At 39.5% G+C, this 26,669-nt stretch overlaps 1 protein-coding gene across 2 annotated transcripts in view; it reads right to left on the reverse strand.

Moving 5' to 3' along the window:
- The window catches only part of usp24 (ubiquitin specific peptidase 24), a 226,377-nt gene that overhangs the window by 44,312 nt on the left and 155,396 nt on the right, over window positions 1-26,669 (reverse strand). For both annotated transcript variants that reach the window (XM_059984090.1, XM_059984089.1), the window contains 10 exons: window positions 23,543-23,662; window positions 22,572-22,792; window positions 22,274-22,398; window positions 19,068-19,209; window positions 18,489-18,639; window positions 14,704-14,799; window positions 10,768-10,871; window positions 6,590-6,703; window positions 4,914-5,010; window positions 222-338 (listed from right to left, as the gene is read on the reverse strand). In XM_059984090.1, the coding sequence (XP_059840073.1) occupies window positions 222-338; window positions 4,914-5,010; window positions 6,590-6,703; window positions 10,768-10,871; window positions 14,704-14,799; window positions 18,489-18,639; window positions 19,068-19,209; window positions 22,274-22,398; window positions 22,572-22,792; window positions 23,543-23,662 (1,287 nt within the window). The remainder of the gene's footprint in view (window positions 1-221; window positions 339-4,913; window positions 5,011-6,589; window positions 6,704-10,767; window positions 10,872-14,703; window positions 14,800-18,488; window positions 18,640-19,067; window positions 19,210-22,273; window positions 22,399-22,571; window positions 22,793-23,542; window positions 23,663-26,669) is intronic.

Below are 26,669 nucleotides of genomic sequence, written 5' to 3' on the forward strand. Positions count from 1 at the left end.
TCTGCTGGTTGTGGATCACCGAGCCCCACTCCATGCTGTTCAGCACACATGCAAGTCCTGGGTCACATCCTCAGTAGTTAGTCTAGGTGTTACTCAAGTATCCCCTTCTGCACTCCTTAGAGTTAGGGTTGATCCCCTAGCATGACACTAGTGGTAGAGATTATAAAGTAAGAGTTTCACCTTTTCCTGACAGCACAAATTAGACTAAAAACATACTTTACCTTTTGAACAAAGTTGTTGAAGAGGTTGAAGTACTGGGAACAATTTTTGCAATTCTCGGCTACATCCTTATCTAGTAAGCCAAGCAGCACCTCCAGCAGTTCGTCCAAGCCTTTCAGCTGAAAAACAACATTTTCCTTGAGAACTTTCAAGATATGTTAACAATTAAAACATGAACATAGGTGGGAAATAGCCAGGAATTTAACAAAAATGATTTTATAGGATGATCCTATTCTGATAGAAGGCATTTGGTGCGGACCACAAAAATTATTAAGATGCAGAGGTGCATAACATAGTCATGTTTTGTCCATTTACAGAATACAAAGTTTCTACATGCGAGGATTGACATCTTTGCGCATGACAAGACCACTGTTATACCACACTCCACTACCTATAGGCACGGCCAGGATGAGCCCAAAAAGCCACTGTCCTGTGTTCCACCCTCCTTCTCCCAACCTGTTACCTACCCTTCTTCCCTCCATCACTTTCACCCTGAGCTCCAATGTTCTGATGTGCGGTGGTGAGGTGTGGGACAAGACCTCAGTGTCATATTTGTGAGTTTTATTAGCCAGCTAGTACTGCTAACCTCCAAAAGGACCACAAATTTCTCGTGGTTTGGAGGCTTGTGTGCCTCAATGACCTAGAGAACTATGCTGGCTGGACTTAGGGCTTCAAGTTTTGGCTCTTGGCAAAATCATCAATGCCAAACAGGTCAAAGGGTAGGGGACTGACTAAGAGTGGTTCACTGATTCTCCAGGTTTGGGGGTTAAATTCAGGGTAACAACCCTGACTGGTAAACCAGCACAGTTATAGAAGCAGCAATGAAGAATCCTACCTCTGAGTGTGACAGTATTCCTGGAACTTGAATGACTGACAGTAGTGAAAACCGAGCTACTGGTATGAAGAAGGAAGCCCTGAACACTACCAGAAACGAAGGACCTTCTTTGCTGTCCTAAACACCAGTGGCATAATGGGCAGTAAATACTGCTAAGTTGGTCTGTAATGTTAGATTTGGAAAATCAGGTTGATAATAGACACCAAAAAAAAGTGAATTTGTTGAACGGCTTTTTAGAGCAGTTTGTCATTGAGTCTACTAGTGGATCAGTTATATTAGATTGGGTGTTACTGGGTGATTAGGAAGCTGAAGGTAAAAGAACCCTTAGGATCAGTGATCACAATATGATTCAACTAGAAACTTGACAGCGAGAAAGTAAAGTCTGACATAGCAGTATTTCAGTAGAGTAAAGGAATTTAGTGGTATGGGAGAGGAGATGGCCAAAATAAATTGGAAGGAGATGCTGGCAAGGATGACAACACAGTAGCAACGGCGTGAGTTCCTGCAAAAAATGAGTAAGCTGCAGGATAGATGTATTCCATAAACAAAAAAATACTCAAATGGCAGAATAGTACTACCGTGGCTCACAAAGGAAGTCCAAGCTAATGTAAAAGCAAAATAGAGGGCATACAATGACGCAAAAATTAGCGGTAAGACAGAGGATTGGGATGCCTTTAAAAAAACCTACAGAGAGCAACTAAAAGAATCATTAGGAGGGAAAAGATGAAATATGAAAGCAAGCTAGCAAATAATATCAAAGTGGATCATAAAAACTTTTTCAAATATGACAAACAACAGAGATGAGAGAGGATAAAGGAACATTTGAAAATGAGGCCAGAGAAATAATAACAGGGAGAAGGAGATGGCAGATGAACTAAATGAGCATTTTTAGACCATAAGATATAGGAGCGGAATTAGGCCATTTGGCCCGATTCTGCTCCGACATTTCTTCATGGCTGATCCAATTTTTCTCTCGGCCCCAATATCCTGCCTTTTCCTTGTATCCCTTCATGCTCTGACCAATCAAGAATCATTCAACCTCTGCCTTCAATATACATAAAGACTTGGCCTCCACAGCTGCCTGTGGCAAAGAATTCCACAGATTCACCACTCTGGCTAAAGAAACCTCTCCTCATCTCTGTTCTAAAAGGACACGCCTCTGTTCTGAGGCTGTGTCCTCTGGTCTTAGACTCTCCTGTCATAGGAAACAACCTTTCCACACACACTCTATCAAGGTTTTTTGATAAATTTCAATGAGGTTACCCCTCATTCTTCCAGCGAGTACAGGCCCAAAGCCATCAAATGCTCTTCATATGACAAGCCATTCAATCCTGGAATCATTTTTGTGAACCTCCTTTGAACCCTCTCCAGTTTCAGCACATCCTTTCTAAGACTAGGGGCCCAAAACTGCTCACAGTACTCCAAGTGAGGCCTCACCTGTGCGTTATAAAGTTTCAACATTAAATCCTTGCTTTTATATGCTAGTCCTCTTGAAATGAATGCTAACAATGCATTTACTTACATCACCACAGACTCGACCTGCAAATTAACCTTCAAGGAATCCTGCACTAGGAGTCCCAAGTCCATTTGTGCCTCCGTTTTTTGTATTTAACCTCCAATTAGAAAATAGTCAACCATTTCATTACTTCTACCAAAGCTCATCAGTCTTTTGCATCAGTCTTCTCTATGGAAGACACCAGCAGCGTGTCAGATGTTGAAAGGTGCAAGGGAAGAGAAGCAAGTGCAGTTACTACTACAAGGGAGAAGGTGCTCAAAAAAGCCTAAGGTCCTAAAAGTACACAAAATCACCCAGACCAGATGAACTGCACCTTAGAGTTCCAAAATAGGTAGTAGTAGAGATTGTGGGGGCATTAGTAATGATCTTTCAAAAATCATTGGTCTCTGGCAATTTTCCAGAGGACTGAAAAATTGCAAATGTCACTGCACTCATTAACAAAGGACGAAGGAAACAGTTTGCAAATTATAGACCTGTTTGCCTGACCTCAGTGATTGAGAAGATGTTGGAGTCAAATATTAAGGATGAGATTATGGAGAACTTGGTGACACATGACAAGTTAGGACAAAGCCAGCATGGTTTCCTTGAGAGAGATTACAAATAGGATAGATAAAGGGGATTCGGAGGATGTTGTATATTTGTACTTTCAGAAGGCCTTTGACAAGGTGCCATACATGAGGCTGCTTACCAAATTAAGAGCCTGTGGCATTACAGGAAAGTTACTAACATAGTTAGAGCATTGGCTGATTGGTAGAAGGCAGTAAGTGGGAATTAAAGGTCGCCTTTCTGGTCAGTTACCAGTGACTAGTGGTGTTCCGCAGGGGTCGGGTGTTGGGACTGCTTCTTTTTATGCTATATAATCAATGATTTAGATGATGGAATAGATGCTTTGTTGCAAAGTTTGCACACGATACGAAGGTTGGTGGAGAGGAAGGTAGTGTTGTGGAAAAAGGTAGGCTGTAGAAGAACTTAAGATTAGGAGAATGGGCAAGAAAGTGGAAAATAAAATACAATGTTGGAAAATGCATGATCATGCACTTAGGTAGTAGAAATAAATATGCAGACTATTTTCTAAATGGGGAGAACATCCAAAAATCTGAGATGCAAAGAACTTGGGAGTCCTTGTGCAGAACACCCTGAAGATTAACATGCAGGTAGAGTCAATGGTGATGAAGGCAAATGCAATGTTAGCATTCCTTTCAAGTGGTCCAGAATACAAGAGCAAGTAGTTGATGCTGAGGCTTTATAAGGCACTGGTGAGGCCTCACCTTGTGTATTGCGGACAGTTCTGAGGTCTTTATCTAAGAAATGATCTGCTGGCATTGGAGGGTTCAGAGGAGGTTCAGAGGATGATTCCGGGAATTCTGGGTTATTATACGAGGAACATTTGACAGCTCTTGGTCTGTCTTCGTTGGAATTTAGAAAGTGGGGATGGGATCTAATTGAAACCTCTTGAATGTTGAAAGGCCCAGACAGAGTAGATGTGGAAAGGATGTTTCCTATGGTGGGGGAGTCTAGATCAAGAGGTTACAGCCTCAGGACAGAGGGGCATTAAAACAGAGATGTGAAGAAATTTCTTTAGCCAGAGTGAATTTTTGGAATTTATTACCACAGGCAACTGTGGAGACCAGGTCATTTGGGTGTACTTAAGGTAGAGATTGATAGGTTCTTGATTGGCCACAGCATCAAAGGTTATGGGGAGAACCCCGGCAAGTGAGGCTGAGGAGGGGAACAAAAAGGATCAGTCATGATTAAATGGCAGAGCAGACTCAATGGGCCAAATGGACTAATCTTGCTCCCATGTCTTATGGTCTAATGATTAAATGTAGTTCGATGTGAATCAGTTACGTTCCCTTTACTATAAAGCATCACTGGAGTAAGCTTTGTTGAAACCCACATTAAAGACAAAGGCTCTACAGCTATAGTAGGTGTTTATGGAAAACAACACTAATTTTGGAATAATCAATGCTAACACAGCCTTTAAAAAGGTATAGGTTTTGTCATTTTCCAGTACTGATATTCTGCTTTGAGTTTAAACAAAAAAAAAATCATTTCACTGGAGGTTATTGACATTTATGCTTAGGTTAGAAAAAAACTTAAAAACAGCAAGATGAAACATGATGCAACAAGATGCATATTCAATTATTTAACATTTTAATAAGTAATCAACTCCTTGACAGAACTTTTTAAATGAACTTGTCCATAACTGTGGGTTAGGAGAATTCAACAGGTATTATATCAACATTGAACTGATTTGGGAACATACCAGATAAGATTTGAGGCGATACATGTGCACAATGCAACCATCTGCCACTCAGCTTTTCACATATACCATTTACTAACCTTATCCTGATAAAGCAGAGCGCTCTCCAGGGCTTTTTCTAGAATGGTAGCAACAGTGACTCTGACCTCTCGAACAGTGCACTCCAGAAGGAAAATCCTTGCAGGCATACATTCACATGCAGAGAAAAGCAAAGTGGAGCATGTTATGGCTACTTCACATTTTCATTTTTTGCTCTATAACTCTACAGCAGCCTTATCAAAGATGTCAGAATCAGTAGAAACTAATGGGGTGGAGAGAGATGAAAGAGCAAGTGGAATGCATGAGGTGGCAAGGAAAGAGCTGGACAGAATGGACGGAGTTGAGGAAAGCTTCATCTTTGAAAATGACTATTATTTCTTACTTTGTATTATTAGCTTGAAAAAAATGTAGGTAAATGAGATCCAGGAAAAAAAGACAGTGACAGATTTTAGTCAATGCACAGCAAAGGCACATACATTGGGTGGAAGAACAGGGAGATATTGGTAACAGCAAACAATTACTATTAAGTAATCTCCTCTTTGACTCCAGTTCCCATCCTTCCTTTCCTTCACATTGCATTCATTTTTTAATAAACATTTTCAGATGGTTTTATACAAATAATCTAAGGGAACAATAAGAACCTTAAAGATGAAAAGACAATTAACAATTAATAAAAAAATTTAGATGTCTGAATAGTGGATGTAAGTCAGTTTATCAATAAGTGCAATGTCATTAATATATTGTCACCAATGTTATTAATGTACGAAGGACAGATTCATTTTAGCTACCCAAATTCATTTGATTTATTTTGTTATGTTAGATCTTACACAAGATCAAAGAGCAAAGAGCAAAGGTGACCAGGAATTTTGTCTGCTTGGGTCACACAAGGATATGTCATGAAGCTTCAGGAACAGCAAGCTTTGACTTTATTCATATCCAGTCAATTATATCTAAAGCTGCAGAGACTCACAGGATTAAGTGGTTTACGGAATGTGTCAGGTACCGATGACTTTCATGTACTATAAAAATGAAAAATACAGGAGTATACCACAAAGTTCAGAAAAACTAAGGCTGAAGGAATCAGGTAAGCCAAGATATGCATACTTTCATGTATTGTAATAACATGCCTTAGCTCGTTTGCAATACATACACATCCTGTCCCCACCCCTTTTTGAAAGATTACGCTATCTGTCTTTGAACAGAGATGGGCTGATGTTAGCTCATTGCCACCATGCGAGCGAATGAGCCAATCATGATCTTAGAAGTATGTTCAAGAACCACTTCCAGTAATAAGACTCCACCTGTAACTGCCAAATATTTACACTCCAACCACATGAAGAAAGCTCAGGTATTTAGTTGGAAACCTGATCTTTGAATACAGTCGGTTTCACACTTTACAAAAACCAAAACACTGAGCATAATGTCCACATTAAAATTTAAAATAACAGCAGAGCAGGCAATAGCAAAACAAAAAGCAGAATCACTTAGCATCAGTAATCCTTTCATTAGAATTTAGATTTCTTCAGTTTTGATTCAAATTTATTTCCATCAAATATTAGTTTTTCATAAATGTCATTTGACCCAGTGCACACTTGTCATCGATCCATTTACCTACAGGAGTTTTAAGTTAACAATTCCATGATCCTCCTCAATACATCAAAAGTAATGAACATATTTATCAAAATTCTTGGTTTAGAAGCTCAAGTTTTTGACTCACTTTATTAGTTCTCGACCCTCAGACCCAACCAGGAATTCAATTAGCCACTGACAGGCTTCACAACTGTTTGTAAGCAACCTCTCAATGAGGGTTATCCATTCTCCTGTGTCCACCCTGTTAAAATAAAATAAGAAACTTCTTACACATTGAAAGTTCACCATACCAATTATCTTGAAACCCTAATCATCAAGGTCAGCCCATCAAAGAAAAAGTCTAACCTGATGCCTCCTGGAGTTTGGCAAACAAACAGCTACACATTGACCAAGTATCTCTACAGCGCTCAAACAATTATACCAAGAAGGAATCTGTATGTTCTCGTTAGAAAAAAAGCAAAGCCAACAAGTTTAGAGAACACTCTTCTCCATAGATGCTGCCTAACCTGCAGAAATCCTCCAGCATTTTGTGTGTGTTGCTTGGATTCCCAGCATCTGCAGATATTCTCTTAAGTTTAAGGAACCTTGATAATAAGACCATAAGATCAGAAGCAGAAGTAGGCCATTCGGCCCATTGAGTCTGCTCTGCCATTCAATCATGAGCTGATCCAATTGTTCCAGTCATCCCCACTGCCCTGCATTCACCCCATACCCTTTGATGCCCTGGCTAATCAAGAACCTATCTATCTTTGCCTTAATTACACCCAATGATTTGGCCTCCACAGCTGCTCATGGCAACTAATTCCACAGACTTACCACCCTCTGACTAAAGTAATTTCTCCGCATCTCTATTCTAAATGGACATCCTTCAATTCTGAAGTCATGCCCTCTTGTCCTAGAATCCCCTACCATAGAAAACAACTTTGCCATATCTAATCTATCAAGAAAAAGGAGATGCATATCAGGTGTAGGGAGTTGGGGTTAAATAAGGTACTTGAAGGGTATGAGAATGCAAGGGTACACTTGAGAAAGAAATCAGGAGAGCTGAAAGAGGGCATAAAATTGATTTAGCTGACAAGGTAAAAGAGAATCTCAAGGGTTTCCATAGTTATATTACAGTAATATTATGAAGGATAGCAAAGGTTAAAATTGGACCTCCTGAAGATTTGCATGATCATCTATACATGGAGCAAAAATAATAAGGTGGTGGTGAAGATTAAAAAGGCAGAAGTAACAGGGAATAATGTGCTGAATCCAGAGCCTGAAAACCCTGCACACAATTCTCCGTAACATGCCATCTCCAACCAGACCCTATCATCATCTTCACCTCCCAACCACTCCGCTTTCCGCTGAACGGTGTCTCAGAAAGGCAGCGTCCATTATTAAGGACCTCTAGAACTCAGGGCATGCCCTTACATCAGGTAGGAGGTACAGATGCTTGAAGGCACGCACTCAGCGTTTCAAGAACAGCTTCTTCCCCTCTGCCATCCGATTCCTAAATCGACATTGAACCCTTGGACACTACCTCACTTCTTTTAATATACAGTATTTGTTTTTGGATGTTTTTTAATCTATTCAATATACATATACTGTAAACACAAGGAAATCTGCAGATGCTGGAAATTCAAGCAACACACACAAAATGCTGGTGGAATGCAGCAGGCCAGGCAGCATCTATAGGAAGAAATTTCGGGCCGAGACCCTGACAAGGAGTCTCGGCCCGAAACATCGACAGTGCTTCTTCTTACAGATGCTGCCTTGCCTGCTGCATTCCACTAGTATTGTGTGCGTGTTACATATACTGTAATTGATTTACTTATTTATTAATATTATCTTTTCTCTTCTATATTATGTATAACATTGAACTGCTGCTGCTAAGTTAACAAATTGCACGCCACATGTCGGTGATAATAAACCTGAATCTGATATCGCTCCCTCTATATTCTCTTATCTATTTGTCCCTTCTCCTAATATCCCTCCTGGCACTTATCCCTGAAAGCTGACACCTACCTATTCATCTCCTGCCTCACCACTATGCAGAGCCCCGAACACTCCTTCCCAGTGAGGCAACATTTCTCCTCGAGTCTGACAGGGTCAGTGAGGAATGCTATCTTAGTGACCTAGACCAGCTGGGAAAATGGACTGAAAAATGGCAGATGGAATTTAATGCAGGTATGTGTGAAGCATTGCACTGTGGGATGGACTACCACAGTAAGCCTTGCTCAATGAATAGTAGGGCACTGAGGTGTGCAACTGAACAAAGGCACCTGGGAACACAGGTCTATAATTCCTTTAAAGTGGAGTCAGGTAGATGTGATTGTAAAGAAAGTTTTGAGCACATTGACCTTCATAAATAAGGGCAATGAGTAACAGGAGTTGAAGTTGTACAAGATGCTGGTGAGGCCAAATTTGGAGTACTGTGTGCAGTTCTGATCACTCGCCTACGGAAAAGATATCGTTAAGATTGAAAAAGTGCAGAGAAAATTTACAAGCATGTTGCCAGGACTTGAGGACCTGAGTTATAGGGTAAGGTTGAATAGGTTAGAACTTTATTCCCTGGAGCACAAGAGAACAAGGGCAGATCTTATAGAGGTAAGTAATATTATTAAGGGTATAGATAGGGTTAGTGCTTGGACGCTCTTTTCCCTCAGGTTGAGTGAGACAAGAACAAGTGGTTATACAGTAGGTTTAAGGTGAAAATTCAGATATTTAAGGGGAATCTGAGAGGGAACTTCTTCATTCAGCTGCCAGAAGAAGTGGCAGATGCGAGTACAATTGTATCATACGAGAGGTGCTTGGATAGGTACACAGATGAGAGATATTGAAGGTTATAGTCTGGGTGTAGATAGTGTGGCATGAACTAGATGGGCCAATGGGCCTTTTTGTGTGTTGTAGTGCTCCATGACTCTATACATCAAATGCTGCTACCCAAACAGCTGATGTAAACTTCAGGAGTAACAGCATTTGCAATGATCCATCAAACAATAAAAAACTTGGTTAGCTTTGAAATGCAGATTAGATGAGCTCAACATTTTGTGTTAATGAATAAAAGGATAAAACATTTTCAATAAAATGTACAGTATGCAATATGTTAACCATTCTGAACTGCTTCAGATAACCTTTATTTCTACTGACAACATAAACGTGCTAAAAGAATTCAGCAGGTCAGGCAACGTCTAGCGAGGGAAATGGTCAGTTGACGTTTTAGGTTGAGGCCCTTCAACTGGACTGGAGAGAAAGTGGGGAGGACAACCAGCATAAAAATGTTAGAGAAAGGGTAGAGCAAGAGCTGGCAGGTTCAGGTGAAGAACAGTGATAGGCATGTTAGGTATAGAGTGGGAAATTAGCCAGAAGCTGGGAGCTGATAGGAGAGAACAATGGAGCATGCAATAAACAGAAGAAGATGGAAAGGCAACTAATGGAAGGAGTGTGTGGCTGGCTAATGGGCAGATGGAGAAGGTGGGGAAGGGGTAAAGGACAGGGTGACAGGGCCAGCTGGATCAGCAGGAGATAAAAATGAAATACAAGGGAAAAGAGTCAGGGGGAGTGGTTACTGGAAGTTTGAAAGCTTGATGTTTATGTTACCAGTTTGGAGATGACCCTGGGAAGAATATGAAATGCTATTCCTTTAATTTGTGTTTAGCCTCAAGCTGGTCGTGGAGGAGGCCATGGACAGAAGTGTCAGTGAGGAAGTGGAATAAAATGACCAGCCACTGTTTTTCTATGCTACTGCATATACCAATGCCTTAAACAACTTTTTGATTGCTGGACCTTGATCTATAAAGCTCAGCCCGAAAGATCGACTGTACTCTTTTCCTAGATGCTGCCCAGCTTGCTGAGTTCCTCCAGCATCTTGTGTGTGTTTTTCAGATTTCCAGCATCTGCAGATAATGGAATCTGAAACTGATGGAAGAACTGCTGCAGTGCCTCAACTTGAAAAGCCAACCCCTTTGCCTCTGAAGATAACGGCTGATCCACTGAGTTGTTACAGCAATTTGTTTTTTTACAACTTTTTTTCATATTTGACTTTAGATTTCATGTCATTACCAAACAGAAAATAAAACAAAAAAAATGAGTTCTCTTATGACAAATGGTTTGCCACTGATTCCCACATATTAACAGCATTTGTATTCAAACTCCAGTTAAGTGGAGCAGACAACACTGTAGAATAGTAAGAAACCCTGTGGTAAAGGAGGTGGAAGGAAAAGTATTTCTGCTCCCCAAATGATGATCTTGCTTGTGCATATATGTTAGGCGAGATAAGAAGACAAACTTATCTGAATAACTTATCCCTTAATTTCATACCTTAGTTTCTTCTTGGTTCTCAAGTAGGTTTGAAAGAGGAACTGGATGGCAAGCTTCATGCCAATCTTTGCCATGGACTGGTACATAGGATGCTTCAGTTTAGTCTATGGAACAAAAGAGTATTAGACCAAGAAAAACAGAAATATAAAATTCTCACAAATTACAAACTGAGTTAAAGTTAAACACTTGCTCAAGAGAGAATGAGCAACCCACAGTTTTCTTAATAGATTTGATAAGTTTCAATTAATTGTTAAAACAAGCAAACAAAACTTTCTTTGGGGGCACTGGTCTTGCATCACTCTGGGTGTGCCACATCCATAACAGAAGCAGTAGTTCTGCATCCTGTCTACTATTCACAGCCAACACAGGTTAATAATATGAACAAGACATATTGCTCATGAATAGTGTGATACTCTGATCAGTTAAAACATATGACTAAGCACTTAATTTGCCACAAACTTATCTCAAGGTAAAACAAACAAAAGGCACAGCTAGTGCAGAGGAAAGCATCACATTCATACAAGTCTTATTATGCCTACTGACTGATTTGCTTTTATGAACAATTATTATTGAAATGTTGGTTAACCCAACAGTTAACCACTTTTGGCAATATTTTGTATACTGCCTGACCTCCATTTACAATGCATCCCCTAGGTTTTTACTATGCCCAAACTTATCTAGAGTTTACACCTGTTTACATCTAGTGGTTCAAACAACACTGCTGTTCTATCTCAGTAACAGTTTGAATTTCGGCTCAAATGTGAAGTTCTATCAAATAAAAGATTGATTTTGGAATGGACAAAACCATATGTAGTAGTGCAATTAGTTTTACTGAATCAATGATTATCACTTAATGCTTAAAGGCTGTCTCAAAGCACTTAAACAGATGTCAATAACTTTTTTTGCAAGTTCCCTACTCACTCGGATCTCTTACAACACGGCATGTTTTGAGCCATAAAAGTCACCAATCAGGGCCTTCTTAATGAGGTCAGAGATGGCTTTGTACAGCAAGTTTCTCCAGAAAACCACGGATTCTAAGTCTGGGAGATTGGTTCTTTCCTGAATGAGCTATTAAGAACTTCAATATTATGTTTCTTCTGTCCATGCTGATAAATATATTTGAACCATATTGTGAAGTCTTGCACTGATATGGACTTACTCAAAGAAACCAACTTTTGGAATTGAAAGTTTCTAAAAGGTATACACAAGGTAGTGAATTTAAATAAGAAACAATAGATTCTGCAGATGTTGGAAATTTACAGTAACACACACAAAATGTGGAGGAACTTGGCAAGACCAGCAGCACCTATGGAAATGAATAAACAGTGATAGGTGAAATCAGGTGGGTAGGGGGTGAGGAGAGGGGATGAAATATGAAGCTAGGTGGTAATAGGTGGGAAAATCTAATGGGTGAAGAAGGAGGAATCTGATAAGAGCGTGGACCACAGAAGAGAGGGAAGGAGGGGCACCAGAGAGATGTGATAGGCAGGAAAAGCAAAGAGGTAAGAGACCAGAGCGGGAAATTGAAGAACAGGGAAGGGGGCGGGGAAAATTAGCCTAAGTTGTGTAAATAGATGTTTATGCCATCACGTTGATGGCTACCTTTGGAATATGATGTGTTTGCTCATTCAACCTAAGAGGGACCTCATTATAGCAATAGAGGAGACTACGGGCAGACATGTCAGAATGGGAATAGGAATTAAAATGATTGGGCACCAGGAAATTTTTAGTGGATGGAGTGGAGGTGCTTGACAAAACAGTCCACTCAATCTAAGGTGGGTCTCACCAAATATGTAGGAGGTCACAACGAAAGCAGTAAATGACCCCAACAGATTCACAGGTGAAGTGTTCCCTCATCTGGAAGGACTGCTTGTGGCCTTAAATAGAGGTAAGGGAGGAAGCGAGTGGGCAGGTGTAGCACTACTGTTGCTTGCTTGACGAATAGACAAGGGAATCATAGAGGGATCAATCCCTGTGGAAAGCAGAGATGAGGGAGAGAAAAAATTTATTTGGTGGCAGGGGTCTTGTTGAAGATGGCAGAAATTGCAGAGAATGATATGCTGGATGTGGAGGCTCATGGGATAGTAGGTGAGGACAAGAGAAACTCTAAACCAGTTGAAGTGGCAGGAAGATGGGGTGAGCGCGAATGTTTGGGAAATGGAAGAGATACGAGTGACAGCAGCTTCAATGGTGAAGGACCAGAAACTCCATTCTTTGAAGGAAGAGGACATCTCTGATGTCTTGGAAAGAAAATTATCATCCCTGGAACAGAGCAGTAGAGAAGAAGGATTTGAGAAAAGGTAATAGGATTCTTATAGGGTGGGAAGAGGTATAATCAATGTGGGAATCAAAGTTCAAAGTAAAATTTTATTATTAAAGTACATAAATGTCACCATATACAACCCTGAGATTTATTTTCCTCTGGACATACTCAGCAAATCTATAGAATAGTGGCAATAACAAGATCATGAAAGATTTAGTGGAGTGCAAAAGTTAACAAGCTGCAAATGCAAATATTAATATGTAGCAATAAATAAAAAGAACATGAGATAATGAGATAGAGTCCTTAAAGTGAGAGAATTGGTTGTAGGAATATTTCAATGATGGGGCAACTGAGTGCAGTTATCCTCTTTTATTTAATAGTTGAGGGATAGTAACTGTTCTTGAAGCTGGTGGTACAAGTCCTAAGACACTTGTACCTTCTACCTGATGGCAGCAGCGGGAAGAGAGCATAACTGGGTGGTGAGGATCTTTGACAATGGATGATGCTTTTGTACGGCAACATTTCATGTAGATATGCTCACTGATTGGGAGGGCTCTATCCATGATGTACTGGGCCGAACCCACTAACTATTTTATGTCTTTCCATTCAAAGGCTTTACTGTTTCCTGCAAGCTAGCAGAGGGAAGGAGCGTCTTCCACCTCCTTTGGTAGCAATGTATCGCCACCCCGCCACCCTATGAAGAATATAGATAGGGTAAGTGCAAGCAGGCTGTTTTCCACTGAAGTTGGGCAAGACTAAAACTGGAGGTCATAAGGGTGAAAGATGAACTGTTTAAGGGGAACCCGAGGGGGATCTTCTTCAATCAGAGGCTGGTCCGAGTGTGGAATAAGCTATCTGTGCAGGTGATGGATGTGAGGTCAATTTCAACATTTAAGAGAAATTTGGGTAGGTACATGGATGGGAGGGATATGGAATGCTATGATCATGATCATGATGTCGGTTGATGGGACTAGGCAGATTAATGGTTTAGCACTGACTAGATGGGCCAAAGAGCCTGTTTCTGTGCTGTAGTGTTCTATGACTTTATGGACCAACTGAATTTAAGTTGATGATATTGACAAGCTCAGCATAAGTGCATGAAGCAGCACTAATGTAGTCATCAATGCAATGCAGTAAGAGTTGGGGAACATTACCAGAGGAGGCTTGGAACATAGACTGTTCCATGTAGCCAAGGAAACGGCACGTGGCTACACCCTGAAATTGGAGAAGTGAGCGGAGCCAAAAGAGAAATTGACAAGAAATTGGCCAGTTCTGCCAGGCAGAGGAGGGTGGTGGTGGATGTCTTCTTGATAGAAGACAGATGTGTATTGGGACTGGACATCCATGGTGAAAATGAGGCAATCAGGGCCAGGGAGTTGAAAGTTGTTGAGGAGATCAAGAGCATTGAAGTGCTGCAGATATAGGTTGCTGAATTTAAATGACTGGATGCAACAATTAGTTTCCTGAGGTTGTTGCACTTTATTCTGAATTATGTTGCTTTACATTGCACTACGCTGTGCAATGCAATGATATGTATTAACAGGATGCAAGGCAAGCTTTTAATTATACCTGGTACACTGGACAATAATAAATCAATTCCAATTAAGTCTTCACATTTCCAAGTAGTGTTACAACTGCATAGACCAATCTCCCAAACAGCACCTGACACTTACTGCATTGAGTGAAATCAAGGAAAGCATGAAACTGAAGTAGTCACTGTTGAAAACATCTCTGTTTTTCATGAACTTTAGGTTCTCATCTCGTACCATCTGTCAAAGACAAAACAAAAGTCGTTCAGACAACAGCTAGATATAATTTGAGATATTTCAGCAGTTCACACAGCAACAAACTGTAGTTTCATTATTATAGTGTCTGGAGAATTACTGTAAATAACCTTTGCTATTTAAAAGAATTTCCATAGACACGTTTGCATACAATAAACGATTCCTAAAATTTCACCCACCCTCACAAAGAAATTCCTTTGTCAAACTGCGTTATATTGTCAGTTTTTTTCTCACAATAAACCAGATAGAAGAAGAAAAGTATGATATAGCAGCTGCGTACGAGACGGAAGTATCTCAAGTCAGGCAGCATCTATGGAGGGGAATAACAGCTGATATTTTGGGCCAAGACCCTTCATCATTTGCTTTGGTAGAATTCAAGTAATTCAATACAAATACTCTACATTGTTTACGGCAGGTTTCATTGGTAATTCTATTTTTAGTTTTAAATTGATATGTTTTATTTGCCTTGTCAAGTTCCCAAGGATTTTCAAGTGACACATCAGGAAATTAGAGCCAATGCCAAATTCTCAACCTTTTCTATAACAAAGAGACTGCAGTGGAGCTAGTGCAGCAAATTCTACATTATCTAGTCCTATTTTAATGCAAAAGATACATTTTCAAAATATTCTGAACAGTAGTAATTCTTAATTACTTCACTTTGCAATGATGTTACTTTGTTAAAAAATATGATCTAAAATTCACCATGATCTAAATTCCACATTCTGGAGTCTGCAAGAGTATGTTGGATACTGTGCAAGCAGAGTACATAGGCAATTGTTCAGTTCTAGGAAATGCATCGTCACTGGATGCTTTGCTGTTAAAGCCCTTACTGTGAGAAATAATTAGTCCTTTAAAATGTATTTTTTTTGTAGCAAAGTAGAAAAATAACACTAATTTCTAATCCATGCGATTGAGTAAACAAAAGACAGGGGAAATCTGCACCTGCAGCATTTTACCACCCACACTGGATCCCCTACAATTCACCACCTGACACAACTGATTGACAGATGATGCCATAGCCACAACACTATACACCATCTTAACTCTCACCTGGAGAAGAGGGATGCTTATGTGAGAATGCTGTTCTTGGATTACAGTTCAGCATTCAACACCATAACTCCCCCCCCCAGGCTCGACAAGAAGTTCAGAGACCTGGCTTTTACCACGCCTTGCCCAGCTGGATCCTGGACTTCCTGTCAGAATGCCAGCAGGTGGTAAGGATGGACTCTGTCACCTGAGGATGGGCTGTCCTGAGCTCCCTCCTCTACTCTCAATACACCCAAGACTGTGCTGCCACACAGAGCTCCAATCTGCTGTTAAAATTTGCAGATGACATGACACTGATAGGTCTTATTTTCAACAATGATGAGCCAGCCTACAGAAGTCAACACCCTGTATGGTGAAAAAAGCACAACAGCGCATCTATAACCTCTGCCGGCTGAAGAGGTTTGGCATGAGTCCCCAAATCCTCAGGACTTTCTATAGGGGCACCATCGAGAGCATTCTGACTGGCTGTGTCATTGCCAGGTACGGGAACTGTACTACCCTCAATCACAGGGCACTGCAGAGAGTGGTGCGGACAGCCCAGTTCATCAGTGTATGTAAACTTCCCTCTAATCAGGACATTTACAGCAGCATGTCTGAAAAAAGGTCCTGGAGGATCATCAGGGACTCCAGCCACCCCAACCACAAGCTGCTTTAGCTGCTACCATCTGGCAAATGGTACCACAGCATTAAGGCCAAGATCAACAGGCTCTGGGACTGCTTCTTCCATCAGGCCATCAGGTTCATTAATACACATTGATCTGATTGCATATCTGACTGTGTACCTGACAGTACATACATGTATACCAATTACATGTACAATTTTAGTGTTTGGGTAACATCCTTCCATATTTCCCTTCTTATTGCTTCCACATTCTGATGGAAATGCAACAAAGATTTTTACTCCCTCATGTTGTGAGATGGACCTAAGAAATAAAAGGAATCTTAAATCTTAAAAAAAGTCACTCAATGTCCAACAAGAATTCTGGGGGGAAAATGTTTTTATCCATTGATAAAACAAGGATAACTGAGGCATATTAAAGATGAGCAAAATAATTACACAGCAAAGAAAGGTACAGATATTATGCCTATGTAATCAGATTTTGTTGGGCGGGACCTAATCTGAAGCATTAGCACTAACAGTTGGTTAGAATGGCCTGCTTCTATTTCTTTATCAACTTCTAGTATTAGTTCTATATTGTGGCAAATCCTGAAGCAGCAAGAAGGGAATGCAAAGCAAGAAATATATTCTGAAATTTTGAGAGATCTGCTAGCTATCAACTATGTAAGTCTGTTTAAGATATCAAAATGCCTAAAAGTTCAGATACGTTATTAAAGCTGTCATCAAGTTTACATAGGGAGAGCAGATGACCATGGTTTCAGTAGAGGGATATTTAAGGAAGGAATTTAAGAATTTAAGACCATGGTAACTGTAGCTAATAGCTACGTGTGTTCAAGGTAGAGATGAACATGTGGACTTTATTAGATTGTAGATATTATGAGGAGCTACAGTTCTGAACTGCTTTAAAGAATTAAGAGCAGCCATGGTCACAGAAGGATTTGAAAACAGGCATGATAACTTTAAAACCGATTTACAGTAGCACCAGTGTGGATTAACAAGCATGACGTTGGAAAGATGTAACATATGACTTAAACAGTAGAGTAATGAATGAATCAAGTTTACAGAGAAAAATGCAAAGTAGGTAAATCAGCAGTACATTGGAACATCCAATTCCAGAGGCAACAAGTGCATCAATGAGGATGTCAGGAAAGGAGTCAAGTTATATTGCATACCAGTGTTGTTGTTTCACAACTCCAGCGGCCATAGCTTGTTCCTGACAAACTTCGGACAGAATCAAAAATTTACAGAGTTCACTTGTGTTTTTTGACAAAGACCTCTGAAGACATTGCAGCACTGGCCGTTATCCTTGCAAGCGATGGATCATCAGGAACACATGCAAGTACTATTAAAATGTGAAGAAGTGTTCTTTCCTTTCATGTAGCAAGTTCCAGCCTCTTATGACTATCTGAGTGAAAGCATTTTTGTCTCCTCCACTCTACTCTTTCTATCCCTTGGTTACTTGAACCCTCAGCTATGAGAATTAGGTCTTTCTTATTTACTGTATCTCAGTTCCTCACAACTGTAGATATAGACCTCACTACTACATCTTCCTTCTCTTGATCTCTTTTGTGCCACAGAAAATACCCAAATTTCCACAATCCTTGCTCATACCAGGCAACAACTTTGCAAATCATCTCTGATGCAACCAATGATGGGTAGTGAGATGCATATTTTTTGCAATACAAAAACAATGAGAGTTCATAAGATATGTCATTAGTTATAAGAGATTTACTTATAAGTGAATAACAGTAATAAGTGAAAATGAGTGTGAAAAGCATTTAAATGTAAGTCTCACATTTTATCTGCACGAAATGTTTTCGGATGAAATTTTGTGGCATTCTTCGTTGTTTACTCACGATACCAAGTAGGAAATGGGGAAGTTGCTTATACCAAAACATAATAGCTCCAAAACATAATAGCATTTAAATTTTTCCAAACCTCTCCTGCATACTGACAAAAGGTCTTATGATGTTTCTGTTCAGTTTAATATTATTGATTAGTTTCTTACCTGGTAAATCCTGGCTGGCAATTTTTCCACAAAGAGCCCCTTCTTTTCTCCCTTCCTTACCAGTTTGGTCAGCAATGAAAGACGGTCATTGTTTGGTCTATGAGGGCGAGGGGATGACTGGGGTGAAACTTCAGGTGAAGAGGGTGCAGATCTACCAAAAAGCAAGCCAAAGTAAAGCACTAACAGCAATAATAATTCCATATTAAACAAGAAAGCAGACTACAAATAAACATCATGGTCATATTTTAGAAAAAAATACTCGACAAAATCATTTGAAAAACCAAAGTTGCAGATGATAGAAATAAAAGTATAATCAGGAGAAGCTAAATTTAGGTAGGTGACCTTCCATTGGGATGAAGTGAAGTACTAATAGAAGAACATGACAATATGAGGAATTCATAGCTTTTTGCATAAGAAAACAGTTTAATTCATAAAGAATACTCAGTTGACTTATTGGTATGGGTAAGCTTTGAGAAATAAGAAGGTAAAACACTGAACTGACAAAGGTGCAGTAATGATTCGGTAGTTACAGAAGGAATATGAACATGGCCACAAATTTGAGGAATGCTCATTACTTACAAAGATAAATCCTCCGCTTCCTGTCGAACAACACTAACTCGACTTTTCTTTGGTAAAACTGGAGAATTCTGGTCTAACATTCGCTGGTAAAATAACATGTAGGCATTCCAATACCTGCGACGGACTTCAGGATAAGGGTTTGCTAAGAAAGGAAATGAAACATCTCTAAAATATAATCTTCACAAACAGCTGTTACCATAACTTAATTTTTGTTTAAAACTGCAACCTAAAATAATTTCAATGGATTTTTCTCAATGACTGAGATATTAACAAAATTTTCTTTGTGTTCTGCATTCAATAACTTTTAAGTCCATAACTGGCTTCAGTCACTTTAGGGTTTTTTAATTCAATGAGATGCATCACCACGGGCAAGGTTGGAATTTGTCACTGTTTCCTAGTTATTGTACTGTCAACACGAGTGACTTGATACCCCCCTCCCACACCAGCCAAGTGAAGAGGGTGCTTTTATAATGCTGATAATTGAAAGACTGTGTGATTTAAGAAAAGATGAGATAAAACTTTATTTATCCTGGAGGAAATTATTGTTACAAGATTGCTGTCACAAATATATACTTTAAAAAACAAAATGTAAATATTGAAGCACAAAAAAACCCCCAAAATGTGCATTAAAAAGTAATAGTGCAAAATACAGACATGCAATGAAACCATAAACTTATATACTTAAGGAAGAGTAGTAGAGTCTTATAGCCACAGGGAGAAAGGGTCTCCTGTGGTGTTCAGTGGTGTAACTCAGTGGAATCAGTCTGTTACTAAAGGTGCTCCTCTGTTTGTCCAGTATGTCATGGAGGGGGTGAGAGGGATTGTCCATTATGCTCCGTAGCTTCTGCAGCATCCTCCTCTCAGATACAACCACCAGGGAATCCAGTCCCACCCCCAGGACAGAACCAGCCTTCCTGATGAGCTCATTGATCATCCTGGCATCAGCTGCTCTCAACCCTGCTGCCCCAGCAGATGACAGCATGGTATAGAATGCACGCTACAACTGGGTCATGGAACATCTACAGCATAGTACTGCAGAAGTTGAATGACTGGCGTTTCCTCAGGAAGTACAGTCGGCTCTGTCCCTTCTTGTATAGAGCCTCTGTATTTTCAGTCTAGTCCTGTTTATTGTCCAGGTGATTTCTTGGGTATTTGTAGTCCCGGACGATTTCCACATTTGTTTCCTTGATGGAAATGGGAATGCAGGGTCTATTTGTGGGCAGAACTGAAAAAGCCCGTGCGAGCAAGGAGGTCTGACTCAGTTACACCAGTTCTGTCTGGAGGAATGGAAGCAACTTACCGTGAGAAGCTTGTGGGAGGCTACCCAAAACATTGACCCAAGTTAAACAATTTAAAGGCAATGCTACTAAATACTAACAAAGTGTATGTAAACTTCTGATCCACTGGGAAAGTGATGAAAGAAATAAAAGCTGAAATAAATCATTCTCTCTACTATTATTCTGACATTTCACATTCTTAAAGTAGTGATCCTAACTGACCTAAGACAGGGAATGTTTTCTAAGATTAAATGTCAGGAATTGTGAAAAACTGAGTTTAAATGTATTTGGCTAAGGTGTATGTAAACTTCTGACTTCAACTGTATTTACAAATCCCTTAAAACAAAGAACAACCTGGCTGGCTGCCATCTCGTGACAGTGCCAGAATTATTCTAGCTATTTTGATCCAGCCGTAAGTAAGCATCAAGAACCTCAATACAGGTGCTTAGCACATAGCCACTCATTAACCCAATTTAAATTTTGGGAGGAACACAGTGGATCAAGTAGCATCTGTGGAGCCAGTGGGATTGTTAATGTTTTGGGTTGAGAATTCATGTCAGCACCTGCTGAGTTCCTCCAGCAGTTTGCCTTTCTGCACCAGATTACAGCAACAGCAGTCTTGCATTTCCAGTCTTGCTGCCTTGGTTTTAACACGTTGAAGAATTGACAACTTCATAAAACTGAAACCTTAGCAATCATCAAACTATTCCACTTTTGATGGCATGACAGAGATGGAAATTGACCAGCTGAGTCCTGAGACCTGCTAAAATAATATTCTGGAACTGAAATGACTAGTCACTAACAAGCACAGCAATGACTCCAATAACTGGGAGGTACCTCCCACTTACCAGTTCAGCTTTGTTTGGAGACCTTGATGTCCTGGTAATTATTGTGTCCATTCCTTTTTTAAACAAAACTATTTTCTTAGTTAACTAACAGATTGCAGAGGGAAACCTATGCTTCTATATTTTACACAGAAACTAATGATGACGTTAAGGTAGGAGACTGGGCTACTAATATTTCCCTGCTTTGCCATTCAGCAAAATTGCAATTGCTGGTTAACAGTCCATTCATGTGGACTTTTGCAAGGCCTTCAACAGGTGTTGAATGGTATGTTCATCTGAAAAGTGAAGTCCCATAAAATCCAAGGAGAACTAGTTAGATGGATTCAAAATTGGCTTGGAGGTAGGAAGCTGGTGGTGATGAGTGAAGGCTGTCGCTTAGAATGGAGGCTGGTGAATAGTGGTATACCTCAAGGGTCAGCGATGGAACACTTGTTATTCATTATTTATATAAATAACTTGGGATGCAAATGATATGAAATTATGTGTTGCTGATGATGAAGAAGGTTATCATAGATTAAAAGGGGATCTTGATTAGCCAGGGAAATGGGCTGGGGACTGATTATGTACTGTAACTGAAAATCCACTGCTAGAATCTGTAATCAAACGATTAATTCTACCGACTAGAAGAATGACTTTGACATTTACATTTCTTGCCTGGTTTACAGTTTTATGATCAGTTCAGTTGTTCCCCCCCCCACAACAAAAACCTTTCACTCCAACAATTCCAATATTGCCTTTTGTTCAGTTCATTTACGTGACTTGAATATGCTTCGGACTTTGACACCAGTAGTGCAATGCTAACCTGTCTCCACCTTGCTAATATTTTTGAATATTTTACAATATGCCAAAACAAACTCATTTCTATGCTTTGTACTTGTCATAATCTGCCCTTCAGTGACAAAGATTAGATTTCATGTTTCTTTCCTACTTGGTCTTTCGATCATTGCCTCCATTCAGCAGAATTATTAGTTTATAAGAATCAAAATCTCAGAATCTTGCAGCATGGAAGAAAGTCCCTGAGGCACAACTGCCCATACTGAAAGAGATAAGCACACTCAATTATAGTAGTTCAATTGCAACTTACATTGATCATAGACTTTAGGTCTGTACTCGCCACCGAAACATTCAAACTCCAAAGTCTCATCATTTAGATCGAACTCTTCTACTACGGTATCATTGAATTTATACCATTTCCCTTTGCCACCAGCCCTGTGGAGTCAAAAAAGTTTAAAGTGAGCTCAGAACCAAAGCTACATACACCACACTACTTATAGTTCTAATGCTGTAAGCCTTCATAATGTTCATTCTTACAATATTGATTTACCATCGAATGTAAATTGACTTGACTTAAATAAAAATAACTTCAACTCATTTTCACCCACCTCCTGTCCTTGATGAATGAGTAATAATGTCCAGCATGTGCCTGGCCACTATGAACAATCACTCCAACCAGCTCATAGTTTTCAGTTGGGGCACCTTTTTTTCTTGGAGAGCCGCCTCCCATGTGATCACCTGCTTTGCCATTTTCACCATGTTCGGAAGAGTGCTCTTGACGTGCCATTCCAGACACGGTATAGGGCTCCATGTTAAGAAGCCAAGGAAACTAGGAGAAAACAAACAGAATTAGATTGGATAATTAATCACGCTTGCACAAGTTGTAAATACTGAAGTTAAAATCTTATGGTTCAGCAGCATAAAACAATGGAAGCATATTTCCAAGCAATGGACCAGAACTGACAGCCAGTGGTGAGCCACCCTTACTTTCCACTGATGGTCTTGACAAATGGAAAGGAATAGAATTTACAATGTGATTCTAAAATAAAACAGCAAACTGCTTGAGGAACTCTGGGTCTGTGGAGGGAAATGGACAGTTGATGTTTTGGGTTGAGACCCTTCACCTGGAATGGAAGACTTGGGGTGGGGGAGTTCAGGAAGCCTGTACAACGAGACAAAGAGCAGGTGGGGTAAGAGCTGGTAAATAACAGCCGGATCCAGGTGAGGAGTGGTGACTGGGAGATGATAGGTAGCCACAACAGACAGCTGTAGATGATTGAACCCACAAGGAAAGAAATGTTGAGCATGGAACTAAATATAGAAAATGGGTTGGGCAGGTGTCACATTCTTAGAATAAGGGGTTGACCATTAAAAATAGTGACAAGATTCCTCATCCTAAGGTAAATTCTGATTTTATTTCTTACGTGCATTTGTAAAGAAGCTTGACCATTTCTGTATGTTCATGGCATTAAGAAACATAGGAATTTTATTAAAATTCAATTTAAAAACTTTAAAAATGTCTGAAAGCTCATAATCACCACCACCTTAAAGAATTAGCACGTGTTGACTGCATATTTACCCTTATTTGTTCATCGTACTTGATAGAACGGCCACTCTCCCAGTCAAACCCAAATCTCATTAAATGGATGACTAACACACTTGGAAGAGACTTGATGCACATTCGCTTCACTGTTGTCCTCTGGAAGATGGAACACAAGTGTTTAGGAATAATTACAAAAACATTCCACAATTCTGCAAGGAGACTTAACCAGATTTAAAAGTTAAAAATAGGTTGGAACAAGCCACTGGAAACTTGATAAGGTCTTTTCCAAAATGCATTAATACCTCTCTGGAACTCTTTTCCTTCAGAGAACGTTTACAGATAGTGGGATAGAAAAGGTGATGAGAACATTGGTATCAATGCAGGAAGAGAAAAATACACAGAAAACTGTAGCTGGAAAGGGAGGATTTAGAACAGAGGCAAAGGTGAGGCTATGAGGAGATGAAAATTATTTTAATGAAAGTACTGATAGTCTGGACACAAAAGGGGGGATGAAGTGAATGGTGAACAAAATGTGGAACAGGAAAGTAAATGAGAAGCAGACATGTTAGATGAATTTAAGGTCATGAAGGATTGAAAATGTACATTTCTGCAAGACAGTCCAGTCTAAAGATGACAGTAGACACGATTTTCAAAGGCAGACAGCTGAAGGAATAAATGGCTGAAAACACAGTGTTTGAGATACAAAACTCAATTAAAATGCAATACATATCAACAAACAAAATCAGAATCATGTGTAATGCAGATCTACTGCTGAAACACTCTCACTGGAATTGTCCAAAAACAATAAAGCTTTTGTCCATGAACCTCAGCAGGATTGCAGTTGGCTACTTTTGAGTACAGAGAATTTTAGTTAATTGGGGCAGTAGGAACAACCCTTAAAAAAAATTGAGAAAATAGTGATTTCCTTTATTTATTTGGGACTATACTGCTTAATTGGCATAGAAGAATGTCTCCAAACAGTTTCTAACTAGCTTCAGTCACTTGAACTCGTGTAACTGTTAGACACTAAACTGTGCTTACAGCAAACAATTCTTAAAAGCATTATTTGAGTGCATTTGTGTTCAAAAAGCAGTGATTTTTGTCACTGATAGTTGGGGAAAAATAAGCAGTAAGAAAATTTAGAATTGTTTTGCTCACTGTGGTTTCAAGCATTGAGGATTGGAGATGCCAGAAACAGCTCAGAGTGAAAATGAAACCGTTTGACTACTTCAACAAGTTAGAAACTACGAAGAATTTGAAGGTATTACTAATCATCTTGAATATTACAATGAAAATGAAGATTTGGAGAATGCCATTGTCAAAAGCATTGTATGAAGGCAGTCCATTATCTGCATTAGGTGTCTGCTCTAATTTTGTTCATTTACAGTCAACCAAAAGAACATGGCGACGTGTTGGTTGCTCGTTGTATCTGACAATGACAGTGTGAATATCACACTTCTAAAACCTGGGCTTTAGAATGGGTAAAACTTGCACTGGGACAGTTCCACCCTTTTGACCTCAGAAGTCTAGTTCCAGTGGTACAAATAGATGTCATAAACTGTAGTCTTCCTTGGTTACAGTGAATAACTATGACTTCTTCTGTGTCTTACCATGCCTTCACTCTCCTTGAAGTATTTGCAGAACCGCCTTCTTGGCTAATGGAGCTCACTGTTGATCTCATCTACCCAGACTGCTGGAGTTGATTTCACATCCTATGTTAAATCCCCATTTCACCGGTGTGTAATGCCCACCGCTAAACTCACCTGGTTTAGCCCAGCTTTCGAAGTGACCTACCAGGGTGTGGTTGCTGACGCTAGCAAAAGCTATTTGGAGACACAGGTGAGAATTGAGTGTCTGATTGGGACCAAAAATGAGTGTGCTGCCCCAGAACGGACACAATATGCCACTTTACCAGAGGTTCAACCCTTCCCTAGACACCCCATACAAGGAACTAAAACACATTTTTATAGTACTCTAGGACCATTGGCAGTATTCTAATTTGCCCTGTACTTCATTTAAATCAAATGGATTCCAGTAAATTGTGACATATTAAATTTCCAGCATCTCTAATACACATTTTTTCAGATATTTACAAGTTAGGAATTTTTTAATGTGATTTTTTTTTACCAAATTACCCCTCGGCCTGCTCTTTAAATTTGGCTTAAGTTATTTTTCAGCTTAAACCTTTTCAAAAACGATTAATAGCTATTATTTATAAACAGTTAATGAATGCTCGCATGTCGCCTAATGATAGGGTTCAACACATCGGGGAAGTAGAACTTCCAACATTCACTTTCAGACAATCAATGCAGTAAAAATTATTATTTAGTCAGTAATTCATCAATCGCGCATGCCATATCTTAATTCAGTTTAAGATAGTACACAGGGCCCAAAAGATAAATTGGCGCATATTTTCCTAATATAGGCCCTACTTGTGACAGATGTAATGCAGAAGTGGCTACTCTAACTCATAGGTTTTGGTCATGTGTAAGTTTAAACAATTTTTGGAGGGATGTGTTTGGAATATTATCTAAAGTTATAGATATGGATGTTCAACCTAATCCACTTACAGCAATTTTTGGGATTATTCCAGAGGAAGCAAGCAAAGTGTCTGCTTCTGCCCAACATGTGATAGCTTTTTCAACTTTACAGGCTAGGAGAGCTATTTTGCGACACTGGAAAGAATCTAACCCGCCTACTGTTTTTTATTGGCTCTCCTCCATTATGTCATGTCTAAGCTTGGAGAAAATTAGAAGCCGGACATTTGATACTTCCTTTAATTTTGAACAAATCTGGCGACCCTTTATTCAATATTTTGAGATGATCTGATTTATTTATTTTTCTTTCTTTATTTTCTTTTGGAGAAAATCCTCATCCGTGAAGGTTTGGAGATGACTGGAAGGATTTTTTTCCCCTCCCTTTTAAATTTTTTTTTATCCTCAATTGGACTGCCCAATCTTTCTTTCTTTTTTTTTCTTTCTCTTTTTTTAAATTTCAATTTAGTTAGTGGGTTTTTTTTCCCTTATCACATATCTCCAATCTTTTTTTATGATTGCTATGAGGAGTTGTAGTTCTTTTTTGACCATTGTATATATAACAGCATAATATTTTACCGATTTGATTTTGACATTATATACTTTCTGTTTTTATTATTGCTGTTTAT

Source organism: Hypanus sabinus, chromosome 11, assembly GCF_030144855.1.
Source record: "Hypanus sabinus isolate sHypSab1 chromosome 11, sHypSab1.hap1, whole genome shotgun sequence".
NCBI lineage: Eukaryota > Metazoa > Chordata > Chondrichthyes > Myliobatiformes > Dasyatidae > Hypanus > Hypanus sabinus.